Source organism: Poecile atricapillus, chromosome Z, assembly GCF_030490865.1.
Source record: "Poecile atricapillus isolate bPoeAtr1 chromosome Z, bPoeAtr1.hap1, whole genome shotgun sequence".
NCBI classification, from domain to species: Eukaryota; Metazoa; Chordata; class Aves; order Passeriformes; family Paridae; genus Poecile; species Poecile atricapillus.
This window is the reverse complement of record NC_081289.1, coordinates 106,680,922-106,695,528: the sequence shown is the minus strand read 5'-3', so window position 1 is coordinate 106,695,528 and position 14,607 is coordinate 106,680,922. Positions and strand designations below refer to the sequence as shown.

Below are 14,607 nucleotides of genomic sequence, written 5' to 3'. Positions count from 1 at the left end.
TGTGGCATTTCTTAAAAATTTATTCAGGGAAAGGGGAAACGCAGTGGTTTTGGGTTTTTTTAATAAAGTTTTTATCCAAGAAGCTGTTTTGCAGAGCTGAAAAGGTTCCCTCTGCATAATGTATCTGTTCTCCAACCAAACAGAGATAAAACACACGGAAACATTCCGTTATGGGACATGAATTGCTTCCACCAGTGAAACCAGTTTCGCTTGTATGCAAGGGTTAAAGAGTGGCCTGTATGTGGTGTTTGTGTCCTACCTGTTACTGTGTCTGCAGTCATCTCTCCGTGTTTTGCAAGCTGTAGCATTAACAGCATGCCACCCTAGGTTTTCTGTTCTGAGTTTTGTACTATAGCAAGAGCCTGGAAAAAACAGTCCCTACAGTCCAAATGTACAACATGTATAATCATTGATGGTGTACCTGATACGGTGTAACGAGGACACTAATATATCTGTGTTACTGTGGGAGGTGGATAATTCACAGCTTTTTTTGTGAAATTATCCCCTTCTTTTCATTCATACTGCAGAAAATACAATTTTCAAGCTTTGCTGACACATTTTATTAACAAGTGAATTTCATGCTTAGGTTTTTAAATAGAAGTAGTTGAATATATGAGATCTGAGTGAAAGGAGTGTCCTGCTTTGTTTGGAAGTCACCATTTTTCTGTCATGATGTAAGATAGTGTGGACCTGCAAAGTGTAAGGACAAGTGGTTCATTGCTTTTGAAACACAGTGATTTCAGATTGTCCAAACAGAAATATTGAGGAATGCTTGGAAAAGAAGATGAGCGAAAATAGCTTTACAATCATGCAGTAATCTTCATTCATACTACCTTGTTTGATTATTTCTATAGTTTTGTTAAAATTGTGTTTCAGAGACACTCTATAAGCTTTCTAAGTATAAAGTGTTATTAAATGTCTGGGCACTTGAAATATTTTTTAAAGATTTATTTTTTTAACTGTACACATTTCCACAGACATCCATTTATGGGGTTTTGGAATACTGTTCTTAATACAAATCTCTTAGGAATAACTGTTGTATTGATTTAATTATTTTTGCTTGAGATATCATCATTCAGTAGGAAAATGGAAGTCTGTTGGAACAGTTTGCAGGAAATGGTAACCTCTACCATTAAACATAACCCTGACCCAGGCAGGCCTGGCTTTGAAGGGTTAAAAAACCCTGTAGGCTAACTTGAGCATCTCTATAGGAAAAAATATTCTCAAAGTAAGAGGTAAAATTTCATCACTTACAGACTGCTCACCATGTGTAGCAATGGGTAGATGTATGTTGAAATCTGTGTGGACTCTTGAAAAGAACGTGTGACTTCTCCTTGAGTATGATCAAGTATTTCTGTTTAGGACTAAGAACATACAGGATAATATTCAGGTACGCAAGTTAGAATTTACTTCTCTTTGGTGCAAAAGCATTCATTACTTTTCCCTGTTAGAGTGTTTCTTACTCCCAAATACCTAAATTCCTAATGGGGATGAAATTGATCCATTTTATTTAAGCAAATTGTGTGGATTTATTTTTGTATTCTCCTATAGGAAATTCACTATTTGACCTGCACTTTAATAACAACAATAGCACAGAAGCTAATTCCTTCTGGTTTAAAAGAATGTCACTTCTGTTTCTTTTCTTAATGTGGCTAAATAAAATGCAAATCTAAGTAGTATGGCTCATGTTAAATTTCCTGTCGTGTATTTTTTTTCCCAGGAAAGTAAATCCTAGTTTATATGTTCATGTACAACGAAATAAGGCCAAAAAAATCTGTCATTTGTAGCTTGTTTTGACTTGTAACAAGCTGGCTAACATTTACTAAGGAGCTCATAGGTGACGTATGATTACCATTTTATGTTTTAGATAATGTCTAGAATTGTGACATTAATACAAACGTTCATCATTATTTGATTGTCAAGGATTTGTAAGGCTTGTAGTGAAATAGCTCTTGATTAACAGTTTATTGGTTTATCAATGAACAAATACAATTTAAAAAATATTTATTGACCAGTGGGAAAAAGCTACAGTCATGGTACAGAAAATTCCTCTTTTCCCAATGTGTATGGCTTCTGCACAGTGCTCTGGAGCTGCCACTGCCAGATGTGGACATGCTTCTTTTGAAAATAACAGTATCACTATTATACACAAGGCTCTGGATTATTTGTTTCCCCACCAGAAGAACATTGTGTGTGGGCGGATTACTGGCATTTCAAGGTCTGTGCAGAGTCTGGGAAGCTGGATCCTACTGTAAACAGAGCAACAGATGAGAGTGGGAGCAGGGAGGGGCATATATCTCACTGATTATTTTAAGAAGACAAGTTCCAAGAAACTCTGAACTCAGATGTAGGAGAAAAAGTTTAAACAGACCTTGGAGTTTTCAGGACAAATGTGTGCATTTTTTAATGAAGAACTCAGAATCTGAGCTAGTGTATGACATAAGAAACATTTTGTTGCAGTCTGTGCACTGACACAAGTAGCTTCTGAATCTACCTCTTAGTGGTCTGATGACCTTTTCATATTAGGGTTTTCATGTGCATCACTGAAAAATGCAAAGTTCCAGCATCTCCATTACCTTTGGCCCATATTATGTTAGTAAGGATTTTAGTTATGCCTTTGCAAATAATTAATTACAGTGTAGCCTGTTTGGAGGTTGAAAGCATGAGTAAGTGTTTGTGAGATGACCTGTAGATAAAAATTTCTTCATTTTTCTGCTTCTGGTTCATTTGCAGGTCCTTCAGCAGCTTTTAAATCACTTCCGAAAAAATAAGGATAAAGTTCTTCTTTTCTCCTTTTCTACAAAGGTGAGCTCCATGTGATTTTTATCAGTTAACTGCAGCAGTGAGTTCTGAAGTGTGAATCTGAAAGTCGACACCTTGTCAACCACATTTCCTTATTGCTTATACTGTGAGGAGTAATTACGAGGACAGTGTGCTGTACCACAAGCATATTGAAACCTTATGTTACCTCATGATAAAAATGGTGATAGCAAAAGAAGTGTAACACTCTTCTGCATTCCCCTAACTGTGTTCAACTGCTATGTCTTAAATTAGAGCACTGTCACAGCTCAGTATGACTGCCGTATCATAAAACCTTTGTGTTAGTGCTGAAAGTTAAGTTTCCTCATTCTGCAGACATTTGATCATCATCAGCTATGAAACTTCAATTCGTGCTACATTAGCTGATTTGAACTTAGAACTATCTAATTGGAGCAAGACATATATGTAAATTTTAATTTTAAGGTACTTGCTCCTTGGTTTCCTTATTAGGGAATAACATGTTTCCTGAAATAGCACACTCTATAGTATTGCTGCTTTTTATTTAAGTATTTCTAATGATAGTACTAAAAAGTATTTAAAAAAATAGTAATTTGAGTGGTAATTCAGGAGTCTTAAATGCCTCTTTTTTTTTGGCTTTAAGAAGGAATGCAAGTTTAATGTTTAGATGCAGTAGTAAAGTTCTCATGTGTCTTAGGCTATGTTTTATGACATCCAGTACAAGACTGACTGCTAGTTACTGCAATCTCGTTCACTCCATGCTCCTGAACTCTGACTGTGCACTCTGTACTGGCTGTGGGGCTTATTTACTGTATTTCAAGTAATTGCAGCTTGCTAAGGTGGGAGGAAGCTGCTTAAATCAACTGCCTGCTGATTGGGTTGGATTGAGGACAGTTAGAGATGAAACAGGCAGCCAGGGTTGGATGATGGAGTCAGATTTCAACAGACCAGTATTAATCACTTTGAGTGCTGTAGAATCATGACCAAAGAGAATCACAAATGTTGATACCAAAATGGCAAAGATTTACTGTCATTAGCAATGGATGGTGTACTGAAAATATATTTGATAAACATGGCCCCTGTGATCATGTTTAATTAAAAGATGCTGTTAAGTACTTCACTTTTTCTTTTTTTCTTCATTTTTCCACTCAGTTGCTAGATGTGCTGGAACAGTATTGCATGGCATCTGGGCTAGATTACCGAAGACTTGATGGACATACAAAATCAGAAGATAGGATCAGAATAGTGAGAGAGTTCAACAGCATTCAGGAAATTAACATATGTCTTGTATCTACAATGTAAGAAAATTTAACTTGTCATTTGTTTCAATATGTCTGTCTAGTGTAAAATGGTTACTCTGCATTTTTCTTGCTGAGCATGTAAGGGATTACTTTTTGAGAAAGTGAGAGTAAGTATAGACTTACTGCTTTGGTCTGAAGCTTCTTAAAATACATAGACGCCTTCTCCCTTCCCCCTTCCTGCTTCATGAGAATTTCTAAAATCAGAAAGAGGTGGATCTTCTGGATCCTAGTTTTAAATTTCTGGTCGTTGTAGGATGGAGGAAACAGTTTTAAACACTACTATTAAAGCATTATTATTATGTCATTATCTACAAAAGGCCTTTAATTTTATTGTAGACAGATTCAGCTTCTTGTGTTCTACTAGTAGAACTAGCGAGTGTGAACATGAAATGCCATATTGAACTGAAAAATTCTCTCACTATTACTGCACTTTATTAATCATGTCAATTAGCTAGCATGTCTACTTTAAATGTTTCAACAAGGACTTTGATCGTCCTTTAAAATGTATTTACCTGTCAGATTTGCTTTATGATGGATAACAAATCATTTTGAAGTAGATTATTTTGTTCAACTAAAGTTATTGTTACTACAATGACTATTTGTTTTATTCATGTTACTTCCACACTTCATCTTGGATAAGTTTTTTACTGGGCAAGGGCAGAGAAGGAGCAAAGAGAAGTTTTGCTTCTTTTGCCTCCTACCCGGAGGGGAAAATTCAGTGAAACTTGATGAAATATTGTTGAGTATACAGTCACTGTAGTTCTTCTTTACTGGAAGTGGGTATGATGGAGTTAGGAGGATCCACACTACCTCCATTTAACTAAAGTCAGATGTCATCTTAAACGCTGTTGCAGGTGGATGTCAGAGCAGTCTTCAAATTCTCTCGTGTTTAGGAATAGGGTTGTGAAGAGATTTGTGATACTGGTCATGTACATTGGCTTGTAATCTGTCAACTGTGGAATCTGGCCATCGGCTTCTCCCAGACCTCCATGAGACCATACCCCTTCTCCCTGAAGAGAGAGGGAAATTTCAGAATCTGTAGCATTAGGAAGGACTAATTTTTGCTTCAGTCAGTACTGTAATCATAGCCTTGTTAGTTCTCTTTCATTAATTTACATCAAAATAAAAGTGAAGGTCAGCTAAACAGAGATGGACTTTCTTCTGTTTTGAAAGCTTGTATATAGGTGCTAGTGAGCCTTATCTGCCTGCTGATGGTGCTGGAGAAAAGTCTTGTTTCTGTTTTTTGATAGTTTTACTTATCTTACAAAATAAGTGAAAGGAACAAACCATAATGAAATTACAGTCAATATAACTAGTGTGTTGTAAGCAAAACAGAGGGTGCAGTTGTTTCCCTAGTTTATTACAGATAACAGGAAGTGATCTCTTTTCCTTGCTTGATTTACAATAATGGAAACATCTTTACATTTGTAATCCTTTGGAAATTAAGAAGTGATTTATCTTAGTTCTACTGTACAAGAGATTAATCTTTCCTCTCACTCAGGTTTCAGGCATATATACAATAATAATACTCTTTAGAGTATATACTGTATTTTTCAATACAGAGTACATTGACTGAATTGATTCATACTCTTGTGTCTGTATCTTCTTGCAAAGTTTCTGATGACTGTTCTGTGTAATCAACTTACATGTGTTCTGAAGGTCTCATTGCTCTGAGAGCCAAATGTTGATTTTCACTGAAAATACGTGCGCAGTCTTTTGGACGTGTAAGTGCATTCTGCGAAGGATTAATTCTCTGCATAGTAATCTTGAGACTGTCGTTATGTTCACTGGCACAATTAACATGCACCTTATAAAACATAAAGCACCAATCAGAGAATTAGTGTAGCAGTGATGATCATTTAATCATCTGTTAAATTTACAGTGTTCCTATTTTATATTCCTTTTTTTCCAAAATGTTGTTTCTCCCTGAATTTGTGTATATATATACCATAGAGTTTTGAAAATTTGTCTGTCTGTAGATTTGACCTCAAGTTTTGCAGTTAATATTGGTACCAAGCATAGTCATATGACTATCCCTAATGCTTTTATTGACAGCTGTGATTAATACAGCTTTATGGATAAATATATTTTATAGGTGTTGAGAGAAGATGTAATTGATTTCTTCAGAGCTTGTACATTTCATCAAACCATTGGTTCGTGAATTTCAGGCTGAACACTAAGGAAAAATAAGTATACCCCTGTTGAAACTTCTAAGTGTTATGAAGTAATACCTGTTTGAGAATACTTCAGTCCTGCACTGGTGTTGGAAAATGCATGATTATTTAGAAGAAGAGAAAAGGAATTTTAGGCATGCTTAGAAACATTAAAATAATTCCTGGAGTTGCGGTAACTTGACAGGAGAACGTCAAAGATTTCAATACCAGTGATGCTGCTTAGCCATAAGAAGGGAAACAATATGTACAGCACCAAAGTCAGCACAGTTCTGTCCCCGCTTAGTGTTCGGGAATAAATAAGAGCAGTAAATATGCCTGCCTTTAAATCAATGTTTCTGGATTCTTCTGTTCTAGTCTTTCTCTAGACTCATTCCGTCAGAATTGTTAATGAGAATCCATTTCTGCTTCTTAGTTTTCTTTTATGTAAAGAGAAGTGTCTAGAGAAATTTGTAGGTAGTTTTTTTCATGAAAGGTTGAATATCCATTTCCATTCTACCTGCAGCATTCTCTATTACTGTCTACTAGTGGACTGCTGTTTGTTACATTTTCCTTTTACAGGGCTTCATTTAGCTTTAATTCTTTCACAGCAATGTTTTTAACAACTTTTAGTGTGCATATGATAACATTCAAAGAACTTTCTGCCACAAAATCTCTCTGAAACAAAGAGCATAGAAACTTTAGAAACCTAGCTTGGTAAACAGAATTATATTAAGCTTTCATAGAACCTTTACTAATGTAGTATTGTTCTGTACCTTTTGAAGTATTGAGTTGTGCAGTTTTAAGGAAGATGATCTTCTGAAAACTATTTTTTTTTAACAATAGTTTCTTTATTTATACCATACCATAATAATTTGCATGGACCAAATTCCAGTAATAACTAACATCTAGTTAAAGTGAAAGGCAAAATGGAGGACATAACTTACAATGCACAAACTACTGCAATTCTTCTGTCTGTGAAGGATATAGGAGCAATTATTTTCTGGTTTGGACTAACTAAATTTTTGGGTCATACCTAAAAACACTGAAAGGTAAAATTATTATAAAGCTAGGTGTCCCTATTTTTTTAATTTTTATGGACAGGTCATGTTGATTACATCATGACTTACGTTTCAGTCCAACTGCAGGGCTGGTTTGGGAAGGTGAGAGGCTTACTAAAAATGAGGGTTTTTTTTCATTAAAAAGAAACACACTAAATTACAAAAATACCATAATGTATTCTGAAAAAAAAGAACCCAACCCAAATATTGTTGTTCAGTATTTCACAGTTTGAGAATCTGAATCCTCTGGAAACATCCATTAATATTAGCAGGTTTCCATATCCCCTCCCTTTCCAGATAAAATTAACCCAAAGCTAGACCTTACTTAGAGGGAAAAGGCCACACCTGCATTTATGTTGACATAGATTCCATGAAAACCAAAAAGTGGTGGGACTTCATAAGTTTTTAGTTTCTGTCTCCATTCACTCTTATACCTGAAAACATTACCTTTTTCATTGACTTCAAACAAACAAAATTTAAAGTAATCTGTTAAACTAGGTGCTTGTTAAATTAAATGGGATTGCCTTTTTCAATTTTGCAGTACCTCTTTCAGAAATATAACACACTTGAAATTAGTGATGCCTGTGCCAATGTGAATAATTGCTTTAATTGTTTACTTAATAATAGTATTTAGCATGTGCTTGTGTAGAAACTTGTCTCTTGTACGATAGTTGGTTGAGCCAGTCAAAAAAAATTTTAAGTATTTGCTTGCTTTGCAGCTGGATGAGAAGCAGTGTTTTCCTCACTTTTGTTCCTATCAAATCATTCATGTCTGCACATGCCAAACTCCAAGTAACTAAGCAGTTTTTTTGGGTTCAGCAGTTAGCTGCCTCAGGTTAGATATTATTCAGTATCTTCTCTGGCTTGCAGATTTTACCCGAAAACACTCTACAGCTGTTGAGTGTTACAAGATGATGCAGCTGGTACTCCTGTGACTCCTAACCTGCAGAGCAGACACATTTCTGCTGTGACTTTTTTCCTTTTAATGACAGATACAAATGTTGATCACATGCAGTAGTGTGGCCAACTGTTTTTTTAACAGCTGAGTAACTTGCTGTACAAATACACTTGTGTCAGTTGTTAGTGCTTACGGATATGACTTACCTGAGATTGTGACCATCTTAATAGAAGCTGCATACTATTATTGTCAAAAACTGTGTCCTGGGATTAGAGGAAGTAAAATTTCACTTGTTTTCCTGCTTCCATGATGTTAACTGGCATAAAACTGGTTATGAATTTCATTATAGTATTTGAGGTTGTTGTCCTGTGTAAGACTTAATGGGAATGAAGTAGCAACAGGGATTTTTACTAGGTAAGTTGATAGCTTATGACTCAATTGTTCATATAGTGTGTAACAATCCTGATATATAGATGAGAAAACTGCATTTTATGGCAGTGGTTATTTGAGTACTTGATGGTTATTAGTACAACAGCAAATTTGTACAAAGCTGTACTGTACTGTTTTCAGTATCTTTAATGTGGTTTTTTTTTTAAGTTGGGGAAGAGTAGTCAAATACAGACCTAATACAGAACAGTCTAGTTGCAGGTTTTTTCTTACTGTCATATAGTTCTGGTTTTTTGTTTCTGTTTTCAGGGCTGGTGGACTGGGTCTTAATTTTGTTGGTGCCAATGTTGTTATACTGTTTGATCCTACATGGAATCCAGCAAATGATCTTCAAGCTATTGACAGGTACACTCTGAAAATACAGAACTTGATCCATGTTGCACTCTTGCATTCATTCTGTAATCCAACTGTTCTAAACAGTCTAAACTAAAACTTTTCCTCAATTAAGAATTTTTTTACATTTGTCTGATTCATCCACAAGACAATAGGAAAAGTCCAACTTAAATTAGTTTTTAGCTTTGTTGGGATTATTTTTAACCCTAAATTTTGCAATTTATTTTCCTTTATTTCTTTTTTGCGGCAGTGAGCCTAAAAAAACACAACAAGAATTCCTTGTGGGTACTATAACTTTTTGCGATCTCTAGAATATGTGTGCGTGGATGACATTTTTCTTGTGTTTGTAATGAAGAATACATTGTAGTTGACCCTAGTTCAAATGATGTTTTGAATTCCAAAACCGTAAAAGACACAGGGCCTCTTTTTGTTCTCTTCTGCTTCACTGTTGTGGAGATTAGTGTCTTTTTAGCACTCACATCTACCTCTGATATTATGGTTTTGGAGTATTTCCAGTAATACAGAATTTTCTTTGAAGGCTTTTTGACTGTAGGATATTTCCCTAGGAATCCAAGGCAGACCTCTTAGTAACTAAAGTAAAGAATATTAAAAATCTATAAAAAATATTAAAACCATATAAAAGTATATTAAAAATTCAGTAGATTTATGTACTTTTCATGACCAGAAATACACTTGTTTCTGTTATCTTATGCAATTATGTAATTCTGTTTTAAGGGGCTTTCTGATTTCTAGGATGTGTTTATGTGCATCTGTTCCTGAGAAATATATCAGAAACATACATTGGGGACTATCAGAAACATGTATTGGGGACTATCTTTGAAGAATCTTCATAAGATCATGTTACTATGAATTGTTTTAGCCTCCTGTGAGTTTTGTGGAGTATAGTCTATTAGAAGTCTCAGAATTTACCATATGAATAAAACAGTGCCAGTTCATTAGCTGTTTTTATGATGTTGTATCTTGTAAAGTGATATAAAGTTATGAAAGGACACCTCCAAGTAATCCATGGGTTAATTCCTGTAAAATGGAAATAGGAGAATACTTTGAGAAGAAGTAGATGGAGACATGGAGGGAAAAAAAATTCCGAACAGACCTGAGATAAACTGAGTGGATGTGTTTTCTGGAGAGGTAGGAGGCAGTTTTTGTGGTATAAAATGAGGAGAAAGTTTTTTTAAACTGGATAGACCTTGGGAGAAATATGAAATACTAAAGGAAAAGGAATTACTGAGTAAAATTTGGAAAAGTAAGGAAAACAACCCAGTCAACATCTGCATGATTTAGAGTAGTCCTGTTTTATTATAATGCTTTTATATATTTAGTTTGCTTATTGTTTATTGCTACCCCTAAGAGCTCTCATTTCTTAAACTGTTTTTAATGTGCCATGTCCTTGCAGAGCTTATAGAATTGGCCAACACAGAGCTGTTAAAGTGTTTAGATTGATATCCTTGGGAACTGTGGAAGAGATGATGTACTTGCGACAAGTTTATAAACAGGTAAAGCTCATAAACTGTTTAAGTGGGGACCTCTTCCTAGAAATTTCAGGGAGTGAAAGCTAATCTAGCCTATAGTAAAATTGTAATTTACTTTGTGTCTATGGTATATGATGTTAACTTACTAAGCAAAAGTGCATCATTTTAGCAATTGTTAAAAGAATGGAACAGAATTGTCTTTATAGTCAAGCTTTTCTGTAACTACTGACAGTTTAATTATGCAATGTGCATTATTCAGGTTATACAGAGACGTGTTTTTATTTTTAAAGTACAACTGTGATAGTTGTAGTTAGTATCTGGAGCAGTCTGATTCAGACAGTTTTTTCTCATGTAGTTAGTATCTGCAGCAGTTTGATTCAGGCAGCTTTTTCTCATGAAAGTCTGGTGAAAGTGAAGTAGAAATCTTGCTGATGCTATAGAAGAAAAGCAAGAAGCATTGCAACTTTGCTGATTCTATAAATTATTGTATAAAAGGAAAGGGAAATGTTGTGGGCTCTGTTAAGGAGATGAGAAGTGATGCTGGTTACTGAACACTCAGCCTGGATTACTTGTGCTTTCTAGATTTTTCGACTTGCATTGATAGACTTTGTTGTGGTTATCGTCATGACAGGGCTAATTTTTGCAGTAGCCAGAAGGGGGCATGGCCAGGGCCTGAAAGTTACTCAGATACCACCTCCTGTCATTTTTTGAGAATCGGGGCAATGGTCTCCTCTGGGTTGTGTAGCATGGTGGAGGGAAAGGTTGGGGGTTTTCAAGTAGTGACCACTAAATTGGGGAATATCATTCCTAAACCATGACAGGCTTAAGTATCTAAGATCAGGGAAAGAAAAGTGTGAGGTTTGAGGAACACATACCTAGGAACTGTTTCCTGATGATATCAGAATTGAAACAAAAAATAAACAAATTCAAACATGATCAGCAAAAAGCAGGCTACAGAATAGTAAGAAACTAGAAGAAATATGAACATGTTTTTCTCAACAAAAGTTTCAAGTTAAGAAATCAGACGATTGATTTTTTCCAGTTCTGACATTGCAGGCATATAAACTTGGAGAAAGGAAGAAAACCATTGGGATACAGTTGTCCTGAAGAATGCATTGCATAGAAAAGATAAAAGTAGGTCACCTCTGTGGGAGAATGATACTATATATTGAAGAAAACATCATTAGACTTAAGGAATTATCCTAAAAATTTGAAATTTTGTCCATAAAAATGGAAAGTTTTTAATGAGTCTTCAGTGATAAGCACTTGTTAGGTGGGTTATTTACAAGGAGGAAGTTGGAGGCTGAATGAGTGGGAAATGCAGCAGTAAAGGGATTGCCATTATACTTCTAAGATCTGAATAAATGACAAAATAAGGTTTTAAGGTCATCTGATTTCACAGAGCAATAGTCATAAAATAAATTTATCCTCAGGATGATCGAATCTTGATCTGCTGTTATGTAATGTGTATGGTTTGCATTAAAATGCTACTTCTGGAAGTGTAACATTGACTTTTCTGTCACTTAAAGTCAGTGTTTTGTAAAAGCCAGAAAGCCATTTGAGTCCTGTTTATTTTTGATAAAATTATCTAAATAAGAAAGTGGAAACTTAAGGACAAATCAAAAGAAGTAGGTGATGGGCTGAACAGGTAATGGGGAAATTTGCAGAGATTCTGTCAGAAGCTCAGAATAAGACCTTTGAGTAATTGAAATAATAAACTAGAAAGGCAAGTTAAATATAACACATGGTAAGTCCTAAAACAGTATTTGAGGGACAGTGGTCTGAAAACATTAAAGCTAATAATTTAGTTCTTTAACACATCATGAGCATAAACTGTACAGCTCTGTGAACATTAGTAAGGTTTAAAAGAGTGTTCATTGCAAAGAAACTTCTAAACTTTATTGTTTACATGTACATTCATGGAAAAGCTTAGAGAGGATCCTGTTCTCTTGTGCAAAATACTGTTGAGAATTCCTTTAAACAGTAAGTATCAATAGGTGAAGTCTCAGAAAGTCTCAGGCTAAGAAAATGAGCAATAGCAGATTACAACCAACTCTATTCAATAAAATCCTAAAGAAGGGGAACCTGCTTTGCAGAGATCTTTGGAGATGGTGATCTCTTAGATAACGAAGACTTGGATCTTGTCTGTTTGGAATTCCAAAAGGCATGTATAAGTATTGAAAGGACATATAAATCTCTTTTTTTCTTTTTTTCTCCTTCCTCTTTCTTTCTTTGTCCTTCTTTCTTCCTCCTTTTTTCTTTTTTTTTTTTTTTTTTTTTTACTTTCATTTTTCAAGTTGAATAAGCAGCAATAAACAGAGTAATTATAAGTCTGAGGGTTGGGGGTTTTTTGGCTATGCTTGTATTGCTTTCCCTTATCAAGTAAATGTACAGTGCAAAGGAAGGTGAAAAAAATGCTAATAATTTAGTATAGTAGAAGCTAAGCTGTCAAGGTACAGGGGAGTGTCAGTGTTATGTATAGGGGGTCTGATAATAGGCAACAATGCAGTAAAAGTCTTCGAATATTCTATTTTTTTTTTTAAATTCAATAAAGCCAAGCAGGTTCATATTATACAAAGTCTATTATACCAATATCTGCCAGCGAAATTAAAACAAAATATCCTCTCTTAGGAATTTCTTCTTGTTCCAGCTAAAGCTGTGTATATAATGTGGGTGCCAGGAAATTCTGATGTGTTGTTGTAGCAAACACTTCTGAAATCTCTTGTGTTGCTCTGTTTTAGCAACTTCACTGTGCAGTGATTGGAACAGAAAATGCCAGGCGGTATTTCGAGGCAGTGCAAGGATCAAAGGAACATCAAGGAGAGCTTTTTGGGATTCATAACCTTTTCAAACTTAGGACTCATGGGTCCTGTCTTACCAAAGAGATACTGGAGGTGTGAAGTACTACCCTTTTACTTTTGGATATTAGTTTTACATTTCTCCTTTCTTGATGAGACTTTTTGGTCATTGTTTTGAATGGAAACAGTATAAAACAGAATGGTGAAACTTAATGAATAACTGTGCAGTGAAATGAATGAATGAATGAATTACTCATTCTGATACAGACCAGATACATTTCTCCAAATCTGAGAATGGAAAAAGCTTGGATTATAATTTTCATAAGTTTCCTATATATTTTTTGTATGAAAACTACATTACTTATTCTTAGATACTTTCATGCAACTTTGTGAACAGATACCTTTTATTCATCAGTAACTCAGACTGACCTTTTAAGCCAGAATTCTTACCATAAAAGTATCTTTTATGATCACATTAACCTCTGTAGAGTACTTTCTGTGATGTCAGTAACTGTTTAAAAAAAATGTTTGCTGCAGCTAGCTTGCAGCTTCAAATTTACTGCAGCTTTATTCCGTGTTTCTTTTTCTTTCCATCCTTCCCTTTATTTTGTTATTTTTCCTCTGTTAGGGATTTAGTCTGGCCCTTCCTGATTCTATTTTTGGTGCTTCCTGTGCTTGTCTCTGTGTATAATAAAAATGGTATCTATTTATGTTATGTTTTGATCCCTTTAGAGGGAAGGACAGGTAGAAGCAGGAGTCATGACAGCAACTACATGGCTGAAGGAAGAGAATCGTTCATGCAGCTCAGAAAAGGTAAGATGTCTTTGTGGACTGTAGACCAGAGTATTACAGGCCCCTAGTTCCCAATATTGCAGTGGCAAATATGGGCAATGTGTCATTAGGCTGATAATACTTTTACCCTGTTGTTTAGAAGATTTTGTTTAGGGAGTTGCAGAAAGGAGTACAGTTGATTTAGATGATTGAAAGCTTCATTTCTGGTTTTGTGGAACTCTAGAAAACCTAGGCTATTTAGTTGTTGTAGTCAGACAATTGGAGAGTGATTCTCACCAAACCAGTGGTCTATTCAATACTGTCTTTTTTTTTTTTTAAGGTATGTAATTACGTAATGGTTTCCTTTGGAAAAGGATATTACTTTTTGTTTTCCAGCAAAGGTCAGTTTTAATAGGAGCATTGCATTTTTAGGAATGTTTTTGACTGAACGCCATGTTCAGGTACTTTAGTTTGAAGTTATTGTTAGATTGGATTGCACCAAACGATACTCTGTGAGTAAATGTCAGTATTTAATTTGTGCCCTTACACTGATCTTGGCCTCCTGCTGATAATACATGAT

At 35.1% G+C, this 14,607-nt stretch overlaps 1 protein-coding gene across 5 annotated transcripts in view; it reads left to right on the top strand.

The window, feature by feature from the left end:
• Positions 1-14,607, top strand: part of ERCC6L2 (ERCC excision repair 6 like 2) — a 106,176-nt gene that overhangs the window by 21,522 nt on the left and 70,047 nt on the right. For 4 of the 5 annotated variants that reach the window (XM_058826655.1, XM_058826654.1, XM_058826652.1 and 1 more), the window contains exons 10-15: positions 2,734-2,805; positions 3,931-4,076; positions 8,885-8,980; positions 10,383-10,482; positions 13,200-13,352; positions 13,989-14,069. In XM_058826655.1, coding sequence (XP_058682638.1) covers positions 2,734-2,805; positions 3,931-4,076; positions 8,885-8,980; positions 10,383-10,482; positions 13,200-13,352; positions 13,989-14,069 — 648 coding nt within the window. Of the gene's footprint in view, positions 1-2,733; positions 2,806-3,930; positions 4,077-8,884; positions 8,981-10,382; positions 10,483-13,199; positions 13,359-13,988; positions 14,070-14,607 lie in introns of those variants that run through there. The other variant, XM_058826657.1, reaches the window with a different exon arrangement.